Consider the following 13,223-nt stretch of genomic DNA (forward strand, 5'->3'; position numbering starts at 1 on the left):
GCGGTGGGTTTTACATTATGTTACTACCGGTTCACCGCCCGTGCGCTCACTTCATGCACACATGTGCCTGGTTTGCATGTGTGCTTGCCTTCCACAAATGTGGCCGGCCTTCAGCGCATGTGCCTTGCTCGCACGTGCACCTTCCGCACATGCGCCCGGCCTCAAAAACGTGCCTAAATAGGATGGCATAGAGCCAGGGTGAGTGGGCGGGCCCACCTGTGATTTCCACTACCGGTTCGGGCGAACCGGTGCGAACCGGCTGAATACCACCCACAGCCCTGACGCGGCCCTCGGTGAAATCGAATTTGACACCCCTGCAATAAGCCATTTAGCCATTACCTCATCTTCAAGCTCAAGGACCTTCTCTCGGTATTCTTCCAGTTCTTGGCTGGTGAGCGAGATGACTTCTTGAAGCTCCTTCTCGAGAACCATCTTACTGTGGGTGAGAGACTGCAATTCCGCCTCCAGCGTCCGGATCTTTTCCTGAAGGCCAGAGGCACATTTTGGGTTAGTGTCCCCGCTCGAACAAGGGTGCCACGGTTTCAGAAGATCAGGGAAAGGAAGTGGCTTACCAGGCTAGCGTGGTTATTTTCGCTCTCGGAGAACTGGGCCTTGAGTTCATTCAGCTCAGCTTCAGACGACTCCTTGGCAGCAAGGGCCTCCTGAAGGCGCCGGCTGAGGACGCCAACGGCATTCTCATACGCTTTGTGCTTGGCCTTCATCTCCTTCTGGGCCATGCTCAGATCGGAACCCAGCCTCTTCATTTTCTGCTTCTGTTCAGTAATGGCCCTACAAAGGGAACCCAACAGCAAAGGGCAGTCAGTAAAGGAGCACAATGGCTCGCAATTGTGGTTATTGTGGTCACTTAACAATGGTTAAGACGCTGGTGAACGAGCAGCAAGCTCGCGTTCGAGACCCGAGTGGTGTCGTGGGATGGGGCGAGCTCCCGTCCTTTCACTCCAGCTCCTGCCGGGAACATGAAAGGAGCCCAACTGGGGATCCCCCCCGGTGATGTCATCAGATAATCCTTTCAACCTGGAAGCGCCTCGGTGCTAATTACAGATTAACAGAGTTGGAAGGGACCTTGTAGCTCATCTAGTCCAACCCCCCGCCCAGGCAGGAGACCCTACACCATTTCGGACAAATGGCAGTCCAATCTCTTCTTGAAAGCCTCCAGTGATGAGGCTCCCACAACTTCCGAAGGCAACTTCTGTTCCATCGGTTGATTGTTCTCACTGCCAGAAAATTCCTCCTTATTTCCAGGTTGAATCTCTCCTTTTTCAGTTTCCATCCATTGTTCCTTGTCTGGCCTTCGGGTGCTTTGGAGAATAGCTTGACCCCCTTCCTCCTCTCTGTGGCAGCCCCTCAAATATTGGAAGACTGCTGTCATGTCTCCCCTGGTCCTTGTTTTCTCTTCACTAGACTAGCCACACCCAGTTCCTGCAACCGTTCATCGTATGTTTTAGTCTCCAGTCCCCTCATCATCCTGGTTGCTCTTCTCTGCACCCTTTCTAGAGCCTCAACCTCTTTTTGATAGTGCGGTGACCATAACTGGATGCAGGATTCCAAGTGTGGCCTTACAAAGGCTTTATAGAGTGGTATTAGTACCTCACGTGATCTTGATTTTATCCCTCTGTTAATGCAATTTAGGACTGCATTGGATTTTTTGGCTGCTGCCGCATATTGCTGGCTCATATTTAGCTGGTTGTCCACTAAGATTCCGAATGCGATGTGAGCAGTTAGTAATACAGGTAGTCTTTGACATACAACCGTTCGTTTAGTGACGGTGGCAAGGTTGTAAAGCATGATGTCACAATAACACGCCAACTAATGAGGGTGTGTGCAATGTACAATTCTTAGGACAGAATCAACAGCGTTACATAACATGCCTCACTTCGTCCTTCAAGTTTTGCAATGGTCAAAAGGCTAAACAGGCAACCTAAGAACGGATGTAGGTAAGGTGTTAAGATTCAGGTAAACCAACGCAAGCTAGACTCACAGCTTTGTTTCTTGTTGCATTTCGTCCACTTGTCGTTTTAAGTCTTCGTTTACTTTGACAAGAGCCGACATCTGTTCTTGGTCGAACCTCAAAGACTGGGAAATTTGGAAAAAAGCACGAAAGAAAAATTGAAACGATACAATTAATGCAGCGAGCTTACCTATTTAGGAACAAGGCTGGCTTAAAGAAACAACAGGTGGTCCCTGAGTTACGACCACAACTGAGCCCAAAATTTACGTCACTAAGGGAAAACATTTTGTTAAGCAAGTTTGCCCCATTGTATCTATCTCAGCATCTATCTCAGCATCTACTTCTGTTCTACTATTGCAGCACCATTGAGAGTGTCCTGACATACGGCATTCTTGCATGGTATGGGAGCAGCTCTGTAGCGGACAAAAAAGCTCTACAGATAATCATTAAAACTGCCCAGAATATCATTGTACTCCAGCTACCAGCCCTGGACGACATCTTCGAATCTCGCTGTTTGAGAAAGTTGCATAACATTCTCAGAGACTCTTCCCATCCTGCTTACAATCTTTTTGGACTGTTGCCTTCTGGCAGAAGATACAGAACAATTAAAACTCGGACCACATGTCTTCTGAATAGTTTTTATCCCAGAGCTGTAATTGCACTCAACAATGAACTAAAGGGCTACCATCGGTGAGCTGTTGGACAGCATTACTTGGTCTGTTGTGTGGATGTTTGGGTGGTTTAGGGGTGGAGAATTGTGGTGGGTGGGAGTGTGTTTGGGGATCGTTATGGGTGTTGGACCTGGTCTTTGGGTGTTCAGTGAATTTCGTTGTATGGGTATACTGTGTATACACATACAACGACAATAAAGTTATTTTATTATTGTATGACTTTTCTTGCCACCGTTGTTAAGCGAATCGTTGCATTTGTTTAGTCACATGGTTGTTAAGGGAATCTGGCTTCCCCATTGACTTTGCTTGTCAGAAGCTCATCCAACGGCATCACGTGACACCCGGGACACTGTGACCGTCATAAATACGAATCAGTTGCTAAGCGTCCGAATTTTGATCATGTGACTATGTGGGTGCTGCAACAGTCATAAGTGTGGAAAACGGTCCCAAGTCACTTTTTTCAGCGTCGTTGTAACTTGGAACGGTGACTAAATGAAATGTTATAAGTCGAGGACTTGCCTGTACTGTGAATTATGTATAGTTTAGTTTACTTTATTGATTAGCCCTTGGGTCATGTCAAAGTGCAGAGTTCCAGACACAAATTATTACTAAAATCTGATTAAAAACAATTTAAAATGGCATTGGAATGAAATACAATTCAAAATGAAATTGAAATAAAATGCAGTTTAAAGTGAAATCGGAATAAAAACACAATAAATTAATATAGAGATAAATAAAATATGATAAAATTAATTTGTATTTCGGTGTCACCCCTACAATCTACCCCTAATTATGAAAAAAAAAGAACGATTTTTTTTAAAAAAAGGAGGGAAAAACCACAGAAATGTCTCGTTTTTTTTCTATTGATTTCTGAAATTTAGCTTTCCTTCCCACCTGTAGCTCCATCTCCATGTCGTTTCGTTCTTTCTGGGCCAGCTGGAGTTGGCTCTCCAGTTCCTCCATCTGCTTCTGAATCTGCGTCAGATCCTTCGCCAGCTTGGAGTTCTCCAGCTCCGTGGATTTCTTCTCACCCTGAAGCTGAAGGAATTGTCGCTTTAGCTCTTTGATTTCGGCATCCAGCTTCTTCTTTGTGGACTTCAGTTCGCTGATTAGCTGGTCTTTGGAAAGCGCGTCTCGGCGGTAGGCTTCAACCATCACCTGCGGGGCAAGAAACAACCAGAACCGTTTGATGGAAAATATTATGGGATTATCAAACTCTTGTTCCGCAACAAAACCGGCAGTTGGGATTCCAGGGGGGAAAAAAATACAACTGCTTTAAAATGGTGTAACTATGTGTGAAATTTGCAAGTCCAAAACACTTTTGGGAGATCCAATAAGAAGAATATGAATCTTGAATATGAGCCAGCAATGTGCGGCAACAGCCAAGCAAGCTAATTCAATCCTGGGTTGTATAAACAGAGACACAGAATCGAGATCACGTGAAGCAGAAGTGCCGCTTTACAAAACTCTAGTAAGGCCACACATGGAATAGTGCAACCAATTTTGGTCACCACACTATAAAAAAGATGTGGAGACTTTGGAAAAAGTGCAGAGAAGAGAAACTCAGACGATCAAAGGCCTGGAGGCTAAAACATATGAAGAGCAGTTGCAGGAACTGGGAATGTCTAGTTTAATGAAAAGAAGAACTAGGGGAGACATGATTAATTTGACCGTGACAATTAAGATGCAAGCACGGATGAAACATTTCATATTTTCCAGTTTTTCCAAGAGTGAGAAAATTTAGGAAAAAAACATGCATACGGACCTTCTGTTGAAGGTACTGTTCCTTCACTTTCTGAGTTTGCTTCTTCAGATTTGCACTTTCCTGTTGCAGGTTTTCCACCTACCAGAACAAAAAAGAGGAAACGTTGGATAAGAACGAAAGGAGAAAAATCTCCTGCAGTCATGAAGACAGACTCAATCTAGGAGACCCAACATTTAAATTTCCATTGTTTTAGGCAATACGGGTAATCCTTGACTTGTTCATTTAGTGACTGCTCACGGTTACAATGGCACTGAAATAAGTGACTTATGACCATCGCCAACTCAGGAAGCTCAAACTGCCTAGGAGCTGCTGATCCAGTTCTACAGAGGAATTATTGAGTCTGTCATCTGCACCTCCATAACTGTCTGGTTTGGCTCTGCAACCCAACAAGACAGACACAGACTTCAGAGGATCATTAGAACTGCAGAAAAAACCATGGCTACCAACCTGCCTTCCGTCGAGGACCTGTATACTGCACGAGTCAAAAAGAGGGCTGTGAAAATATCGACAGACCCCTCACATCCTGGACATAAACTGTTTCAACTCCTACCCTCAAAATGACGCTATAGAGCACTGCACACCAGAACAACTAGACACAAGGACAGTTTTTCCCCCGAACGCCATCACTCTGCTCAACAAATACTTCCCTCAACACTATCAAACTATTCACTAAGTCTGCATTACTATTACTATTAGTCTTCTCATCGTTCCCACCACCCATCTCCTCCCACTTATGACTGTATGACTGTAACTTTGTTGCTTGTATCCTTACGATTTATATTGTTTCCTAGTATGATTTGATTGCTTATTTGTACCCTATGACTATCATTAACTGTTGTACGTTATGATTCTTGACGAATGTATCTTGTATTTTTATGTACATTGAGAGCATATGCACCAAAGACAAATTCCTTGTGTGTCCAATCACGCTTGGCCAATAAAGAATTCAATTCAATTCAATTCAAGTCTAGTCTAGTCTATTCCTATTATTTCTTTCATTCTATTCTATTCTATTCTATTCTATTCTATTCTATTCTATTCTATTCTTATTCTATTCTATTCTATTCTATTCTATTCTATTCTATTCTATTCTATTCTACCCTACCCTACCCTACCCTACCCTACCCTACCCTACCCTGACAACTGTTGAAGTATCCCCACGGTCATGTGATCAAAATTCAGACACTTGGCAACTGGCTCATATTTATGACGGTTGCATGTGATCTCCTTTTGCGACCTTCTGACCAGCAATAGGGAAGCCAGATTCGCTTAACAACCATGTTACTAACGTAACAACTGCAGTGATTCACTTAAGAACGGTGTAAAATGGGGCAAAACTGACTTAAGAACTGTCTTCGCTTGGCCACAGAAATTTTGGGCTCAATTGTGGGTCGTAAGTCGAGGATTACCTGTAATAGCTAAGAGCACCAAAGAAAAAAGGGATGGTTAAATGGAGAAATTTATACCTGACTTGATTTGATGGCTACATCTTGCTTGAGCTGCTCCAAAACATCTGAGGCCGCCTCGGTGTGGCCTCCCAAATGCTGGATGGACTCTTCGAGTCCTTCTTGTCCCGCCTTTGCCACCTGCAGGGCAACCTCTAAGACGATCTTCTCGTTCTGCAAATAGCGGATGGAGTCGTCCTTCGAGGCGGCCTCTCCTTGCAGTTCAGCCAACCTGGCCTCCAGTTCGTCGTAGCGCACCTGAAGCTCACCCACGGTTTGGTCTCGGGTCTGTAACGTCTCTTGGGCGGAGGTCAATTGTCTCATGAGATCCAGCTGTTCCTGCTGCAGGGTCTCCACCTGGACGTCTCGCTGTTGAAGCGTTAGTTTGACCTGGGCCAAGGACACAAAGAAGTTCACCATCACCGTGATCTCCTCTCAAGGTAAAAGCAGGCATCCTTCTTCTCCGGTAACACTGTATTGCAAACTAGGGCATACAAAACCTTTGCTAGACCAATTCTCGAATACAGCTCATCTGCCTGGAATCCACACTGTATATCGGACATAAATATGATTGAGCGAGTCCAGAGGTATTTCACGAGAAGAGTTCTCCACTCCTCTGCTCGCAACAGAATACCTTATTTATTTATTTATTTATTTATTACCTGTATTATATGCCGCCATTCTCCCGAAGGACTCAGGGCGGCGAACACAAGTTAAGAAACAAGTACAATAAAATCATAATTTAATCCAAATAACTAATTAATAGTAAATAATAAAACCCGGAATCAGAGTCAGCCTATTTGTTTGAACAGCCAAGTCTTCAGGTCCCGACGGAAGGAACGGAGATCAGGAGCCGTCCGGAGCTCGGTAGATAATTCATTCCAGAGGGTGGGAGCACCCACAGAGAAGGCCCTACCCCTGGGCACAGCAAGGTGACATTGGCTCACCGTCGGAACCCTGAGGAGAGCGGCCCTATGTGAGCGAACAAGACGGTGAGAGGCAGGTAGGAGAAGGTCATGCAAATATCCCGGACCTAAGTCATGAAGGGCCTTATAGGTGAGGACTAGCACCTTGAAGCGGACCCGGAGAACCACTGGTAACCAGTGCAGCTCCCGCAGGAGGGGTGTTATATGGGAGTAACGAGTAACTTATGCCACCAGGCTTGAAATTTTGGGCTTGGACAACTTAGAACTATGCCGCCTTCAGACTGACCTAAGCGTAGTACACAAAATTATCTGCTACAACGTCCTGTCTCTGAACTGAGTTGCCTCTTAACTCCTCTGGAACACAGCCCCTCCCACCTGGGAATCCAGACTACATTCCATTACAGGAATCAACCTCAACCTTTACATGAGAGTCACACATCTTTGGTTGTAATGCAATGCACAAAACTTTTGTACCTTTTCTAGCTCCTGTTCCAATGATGCTGCCGAATCAGCCATCTTTTGAAGCTGTTCTTTCTCGTCCTCAAACTCCTCCAGTTTCCTCTGCAAGTCGTCTTCTATCATACTCTTAGCCTCCTGGATCTGTAGAAAGGCCGCTTCCTGGTCTAACATGTCAGCCTGTACAGAAGCATCAGAAGTTGTTAAAAACGGTGGTAACAGGTGCCAAGGCGATGCTAAGAAATAAGAACCGCATGAGTGAAAAAGAAGATACAGAGATGCACGTTCCTGATAAATTTTGGAGTAAGATGTTGTGGTCCGCCAACAGCCTGCGGAACTGGCAGCGGAGCCGGACAGTGAGGAGGCTGGGGAGGACCAGGCCAGTCCTGGAATCTGGGGAAGGCCCAGATGAAGGCTCTGCGTCGGAGGCAGGGATGGGGCCAGGGCCATCTGGGAGTGATGCGTGGACTCCAGAGCCTCCAGAGTCGGACAGCAGAGAGGCAGAGGAACAGGAGGAGCCTGTTCCTAATGCATGCATGCGCAGAGCTGCCAGAAGGCAAGAGCAGCTAAAGCAAAAAGGACAACTCGGGAGAAAGGCCAGGAGATGATTGGCCCCTCCCAGAAGGTTTAAAAGAGCAGCAACAGCTCTTGGGATCTTTGTAGGAAAGCAACGTTGCTACCTTTTGTTTCTTGCCAGCATCTCTTGCTTCTGAACTTTTGCCAAGAAAAGCTTTTGGCAGGGTGCCAAAGAAGACAAAGGTTGGTAATAAGGCTGAAAGACTGTTTATGAAGAATTTGTTTTGGACTTAATTTGGACTAAACTGAGAATGAAGCAATTCTCAGCTGTTGTAATAAAATATGTTTGTTTAGGACTGATTGTGTCTGGTAATAACTACTTAGGCCTAGGTCACAACGTAAGATTCATATTTTAATACCAAAAATTCTTAAACCGAAGATCAAGATGAAACCAGAAAGCTTTCTTTTGGGGTTAGTGGAAAAAGACTTGGGGGGGGGGAATTTGGAACTTCGATCTTATATATGTTGATGGCAGCAAGACTACCATATGCACAAAAATGGAAGGGCATTTCAAGATGAATGGCTTACAGAAGTTGATGGAGTTGGCAGCGATGGCTAAATTGACCATTTGGATCAAAGGAAAGAACATAAGTAACTTTTGATTCTACTTGGAAACCACTTCTGGACTTTGTGCCTGAGGTGGAAAAGAATGAAACTTCGATTTTGGGTTTTACTGATTAAAATTGTTGTTATAGAAATGGCTACCATAGTTTATATTCTTATGGAAAAGTAAAAAGCTGAGGTCCATTGTTAAAGCTTTATTCTATTGCAACAGAGGGAGTTGGAAGTCAATGCCTTTTCTCCCCCCCCCTCGCTTTTCTTTCCCCTTCCCCTTCCCGCTGTGTCCTCCTATTTGTTTTTATATTTTTGTATTTCATTCTAGAATCTAACAAAATGTTTAGAGGCTGGGATATTCCTGAGAACCGATTCCTTATCCGTTTATGTGGTATGGTGAAATGCAATTTTTTTTTTGCTACCGGTTCTGTGGGCGTGGCTTGGTGGGCATGGCTTGGTGGTGGGGGTCATGTGACTGGGTGGGCGTGGCCTTTAAAAATACTTTTTAAAGCATTTTTTACTACCTATTCGCCCGAACCGGTAGTAAAAAAATGCTTTAAAAAAAAAAAGGTTCCGACAATCACAGCTGTGCCACACGATTGTTGGAACCTTTTTTTTTACTTTTTAAAAGCATTTTTTACTACCTATTCGCCCGAACTGGTAGTTTTTATCACTACTGGCTCTGCATTTATGCAGATTTACAAGGATTGTCAATCAAACAGGCCTCATTCAGAAAATCTGTGCTGCATAGAGAAACCTCTGTCGTCTTTACCTCGATGTTTTGCAGCTGCGCGGCGATGCGTTCCTTCTCTTTGATCGATCGATGCTGCGTCTCCGTTAATTGATGGGACAGGGTTACGTTCTCTAACTTCAGATGTTCCAGCAGGCCGACTTGAGTCATCTGTCCAGCCTTGGGGAAAAAGGGAGAGAAAGGACTGTGTTTAGAGACATCTGAAGAAATCAATTCCCAGCTATTAAGGGTTATACTTGGTGGCCTTCTTTTCTTTACGTTAAAAGGCGATATGGCTTGTAATTGTGCCTCAGATGCCCTTTACGAAGACACTCAAAGCAGCCATTTATGGCTGATTGGGGTTGCTCTCATGCATTTTTATATCGTCGTGAGTGTGGCCGGAGTTAGCTCTCTAAGTGAGATGCCATTGTGAGATGGGTGGATGGCCATATAAACCAAATAAAGGAACGAACAAGGAGGAATAAGAATAGCCTTCATTGTGGCGGCTATGGAAGACTCTACAGACAGATTAACAGAGTTGGAAGGGACCTTGTAGGTCATCTAGTCCAACCCCCCACCCAAGCAAGAGACCCTGCACCATTTCCGGCAGCCCAGTCTCTTCTTGAAAGCCTACAGTGATGAAGCTCCCACAACTTCTGAAGGCAACTTCTGTTCCATCGGTTGATTGTTCTCCCTGTCAGAAAGTTCCTCCTTATTTCCAGGTTGAATCTCTCCTTCTTCAGTTTCCATCCATTGTTCCTTGTCTGGCCTTCAGGTGCTTTGGACAATAGAGTGACCCCCTCCTCTCTTTGGCAGCCCCTCAAATATTGGAAGACTTGCTATCCTGTCTCCCCTGGTCCTTCTCTTCACTAGACTAGCCACGCCCAGTTCCTGCAACTGTTCATCGTATGTTTTAGCCTCCAGTCCCCTCATCATCCTGGTTGCTCTTCTCTGCACTCTTTCTAGAGTCTCACTGGTCTACAACTGGTTTGCTTAAGAGTCAAACATGTGTCACAACCAAACCAAGAATGACATGCGGTGGGTGATTCTTCAAAGTTGAGTTCTATTGTTTCGCACCCATAGACGGACTCTTGCCAGGCTGAACTATATGCACCTACAATATAATCTGAGAACTATTAGGGAGAGGCTGTCTTCACCCTCTTTCTCCCACACATAATATCCAGGTTGAATCCATCCTCTCCCTCCACCTCCTCACTGCATCCCATCACATCTAGAGAAACCTGCAGAAAATTGTTTCCCATTGAAAGCAATGATTGTCACACACACACACACCGTTTTTTTTTTTTTTAATTTGATTTATATGCCGCCCTTTTCCGGAGACTCAGGGCGGCTTACAATGTGCTAAGCAATAGCCTTCATCCTTTTGTATATTTATACAAAGTCAGCTTATTGCCCCCACAACTGGGTCCTCAATTTACCTACCTTAGAAAGGATGGAAGGCTGAGTCAACCTTGAGCCTGGCGAGATTCGAACCTGCAGTAATTGCAGGCAGCTGGTCTTAATAACAGGGTGCTTTAGACCACTGTACTACCAAGGCTCCTCAATTGTTTGAAACCACAATCAGCCAATCTCTTTTTGGATCTATTGAATTAACACAGTAATACCCAGGGATGGGATTCGACCGGTTCGGGAGAACTGGTAACTCTGACAATCAGCTGGGAGCAAACCGGTTCACTCCAACGATCAAGTCCGTCCGCCCACCTTACTTACCTTTATCTTCTCAGCTGATTGGCATGGCAGAGCGGATTGCCGTGCCTCAGCTGTTTTACTCCCAAGTGATAATACAGAAGGTTAGTAATTGTAAAACTGTGCATGCGTGCACAGCGAATCGCCGAACCGGTTATTAAACCGGCAGCATCCCACCACTGGTAATACCGCACATAGGGAAATGAGGTCTGGGTACTGAATGAGAGCAGGGAGAGAAGCAAGCTGTGCTTACTTTTACGTTGGCCATATCGCTCTGCAGACGAATCCTCGCTTGTTGAGCCACAGTCAGCTGTTGTTGGTACCAGTGCCGAACTTTCTGCAGGGATGCGATCTCTGCCTGCGATGACTTCAGCTTACCGGTCAAGGACGCGCGGTCCAGCTCGACCTGCTGGAGTTGGCTTTGTAACGAGGAGAGCTGCTGCCGGAGATCATGAACTAAAAAGCCAGGATGAAAAATGTAAAACAAAGGAAGGGAAGAGTTATGAAACTCCATCTGTAGCTATCGACAGCAACGGCCTGATTTAGTTTATTGTCACTTGCACCTCGTACAACAAAATTAAATGCCATCTTCAGTGTACATCACACCTAAGAAAACTATAAAAAGATAAAACAAAAACACACATCCTTCACATTCTACACAATTGAATTGAAAACCCCTGACATTGCATTAATATTGCACTAGACAGTAGAATTCAATATAGTTACTGCTGTGGGATAGAAGCTGTTTTTCAGCCTATTTGTCCTTGTTTTTATTGCCCTGTACCGGCTGCCAGATGGTAATAGTTCAAAAAAAAAAAGGGTGCCCAGGATGAGATGGATCTTTAAGAATGTTTTGAGCTTTCTTAAGGCAGCGGGAGCTATAAAAGCTCTTCCAAAGAGGAGAGGGGGCAACTAATGATCCTCTGGGCAATGACGTTGACCCTCTGGAGCGCTGTCCTATCTGCCACTGTGCAATTGGCAAACTATACACAGGTGCAGTCAGTTAAAATACTCTCTATGGTGCAGCGGTAGGAGGTCACCAGCAGTTTTTCATTCAGTTGTTGTTTCCTGAGAAGTCTCAGGTAGTATAATCTCTGCTGGGCCCTTTTGATCAGTGTTGCAATGTGAGCCCCCCCAGGTCAGATCCTCTTTTATGATGATACCCAGAAACTTAAAACTGGCCACTTGTTCCACTCGGTCTCCATTGATAACCAAGGGCTGGATGTCTGATCTATTCCTTTTATAATCCACTATAAACTCCTAGTGGTCTTACTGTTGTTAAGGACCAAGTTATTGTCTCCACACCACGAAAGCAACCGGTCCACCTCATCTCTATAGGCAGACTCATCCCCCACCCCCCCCCGGAGATGAGTCCCACCACTTATTCCTTCTTTTGAAAAGTCCAGGGTAGGTAATTGAAAAGCAAATAAAATAGGCCAAACAAGGGAGTATATTTTTCAAAACCACAGCCGGGGAAAGTCTAAAATAAACCATATGACGTCTGATGGAATGGAACAGGTCATCAAAGCACAAAGAAGCTCCTGAATGGACTTCTCCTGGAGTATAATTCCACAGTCATGAAACGACCTCCACAGGAAGTGTCTATGGAGAAACTCAATCATTCTCGTCTCCATGGTTGTCCCAAAGGAGCTTTCTCCAAAAAACAACTGGATGTTCTTGTTTGTTTGTTTTTCCTCTGTTTTTCTTTTTTTTTTAGGATCCCATTTTCTAACAACTTTTTGCTCAACCCTTTATCTCGCTCTGACTTCTCTCTTTTTTTCTTTTTATATGTGTTCCATTTCATCTTCTGAATTCCTCTCCAGATAAGAGACCACTTGGAGTTTATCTGTATCCTCAAATGTTGTTGTTGTTAGTTGCGAAGTTATGTCCGACCCATCGCGACCCCATGGACAACGTTCCTCCAGGCCTTCCTGTCCTCTACCATCCTCTGGAGTCCATTGAAGCTCTGCTAACTGCTTCCGTGACTCCATCCAGCCATCTTGTTCTCCGCCGTCCCCTTCTTCTTTTGCCCTCCATCGTTCCCAGCATTGGGCTCTTCTCCAGGGAGTCCTTCCTTCTCATTAGGTGGCCAAAGGATTTGAGTTTCCTCTTCAGGATCTGGCCTTCTAAAGAGCAGTCAGGGTTGATCTCCTCTAGGACTGACCTGTTGGATGGCCTTGCAGTCCAAGGAACTCGCAGGAGTCTTCTCCAGCACCAGAGTTCAAAGGCCTCCATTCTTTGGCCCTCGGCCTTCCTTATGGTCCAACTTTCACAGCCATCCATTGCAACTGGGAAAACCATCGCCTTGACTATACGCACTTTTGTTGGCAGGGTGATATCTCTGCTTTTTAGTATGCTGTCTAACTTTGCCACAGCTTTCCTCCCCAGGAGCAAGCGTCTTTTAATTTCTTCTGTATCCTCCT

General features: G+C 45.0%; 1 protein-coding gene across 6 annotated transcripts in view; it reads right to left on the reverse strand.

Annotated features, from left to right (window-relative positions):
- Positions 1-13,223, reverse strand: part of GOLGA3 (golgin A3) — a 59,627-nt gene that overhangs the window by 18,099 nt on the left and 28,305 nt on the right. For all 6 annotated transcript variants that reach the window (XM_060683816.2, XM_087880259.1, XM_087880260.1 and 3 more), the window contains exons 8-16: positions 11,054-11,256; positions 9,136-9,273; positions 7,251-7,412; positions 5,872-6,240; positions 4,406-4,483; positions 3,535-3,798; positions 2,000-2,094; positions 573-789; positions 340-483 (exon numbers count right to left, since the gene is read on the reverse strand). In XM_060683816.2, the coding sequence (XP_060539799.2) occupies positions 340-483; positions 573-789; positions 2,000-2,094; positions 3,535-3,798; positions 4,406-4,483; positions 5,872-6,240; positions 7,251-7,412; positions 9,136-9,273; positions 11,054-11,256 (1,670 nt within the window). The remainder of the gene's footprint in view (positions 1-339; positions 484-572; positions 790-1,999; positions 2,095-3,534; positions 3,799-4,405; positions 4,484-5,871; positions 6,241-7,250; positions 7,413-9,135; positions 9,274-11,053; positions 11,257-13,223) is intronic.

Source organism: Pantherophis guttatus, chromosome 17 (genome assembly GCF_059756535.1).
Source record: "Pantherophis guttatus breed Tessera chromosome 17, ASM5975653v1, whole genome shotgun sequence".
NCBI lineage: Eukaryota > Metazoa > Chordata > Lepidosauria > Squamata > Colubridae > Pantherophis > Pantherophis guttatus.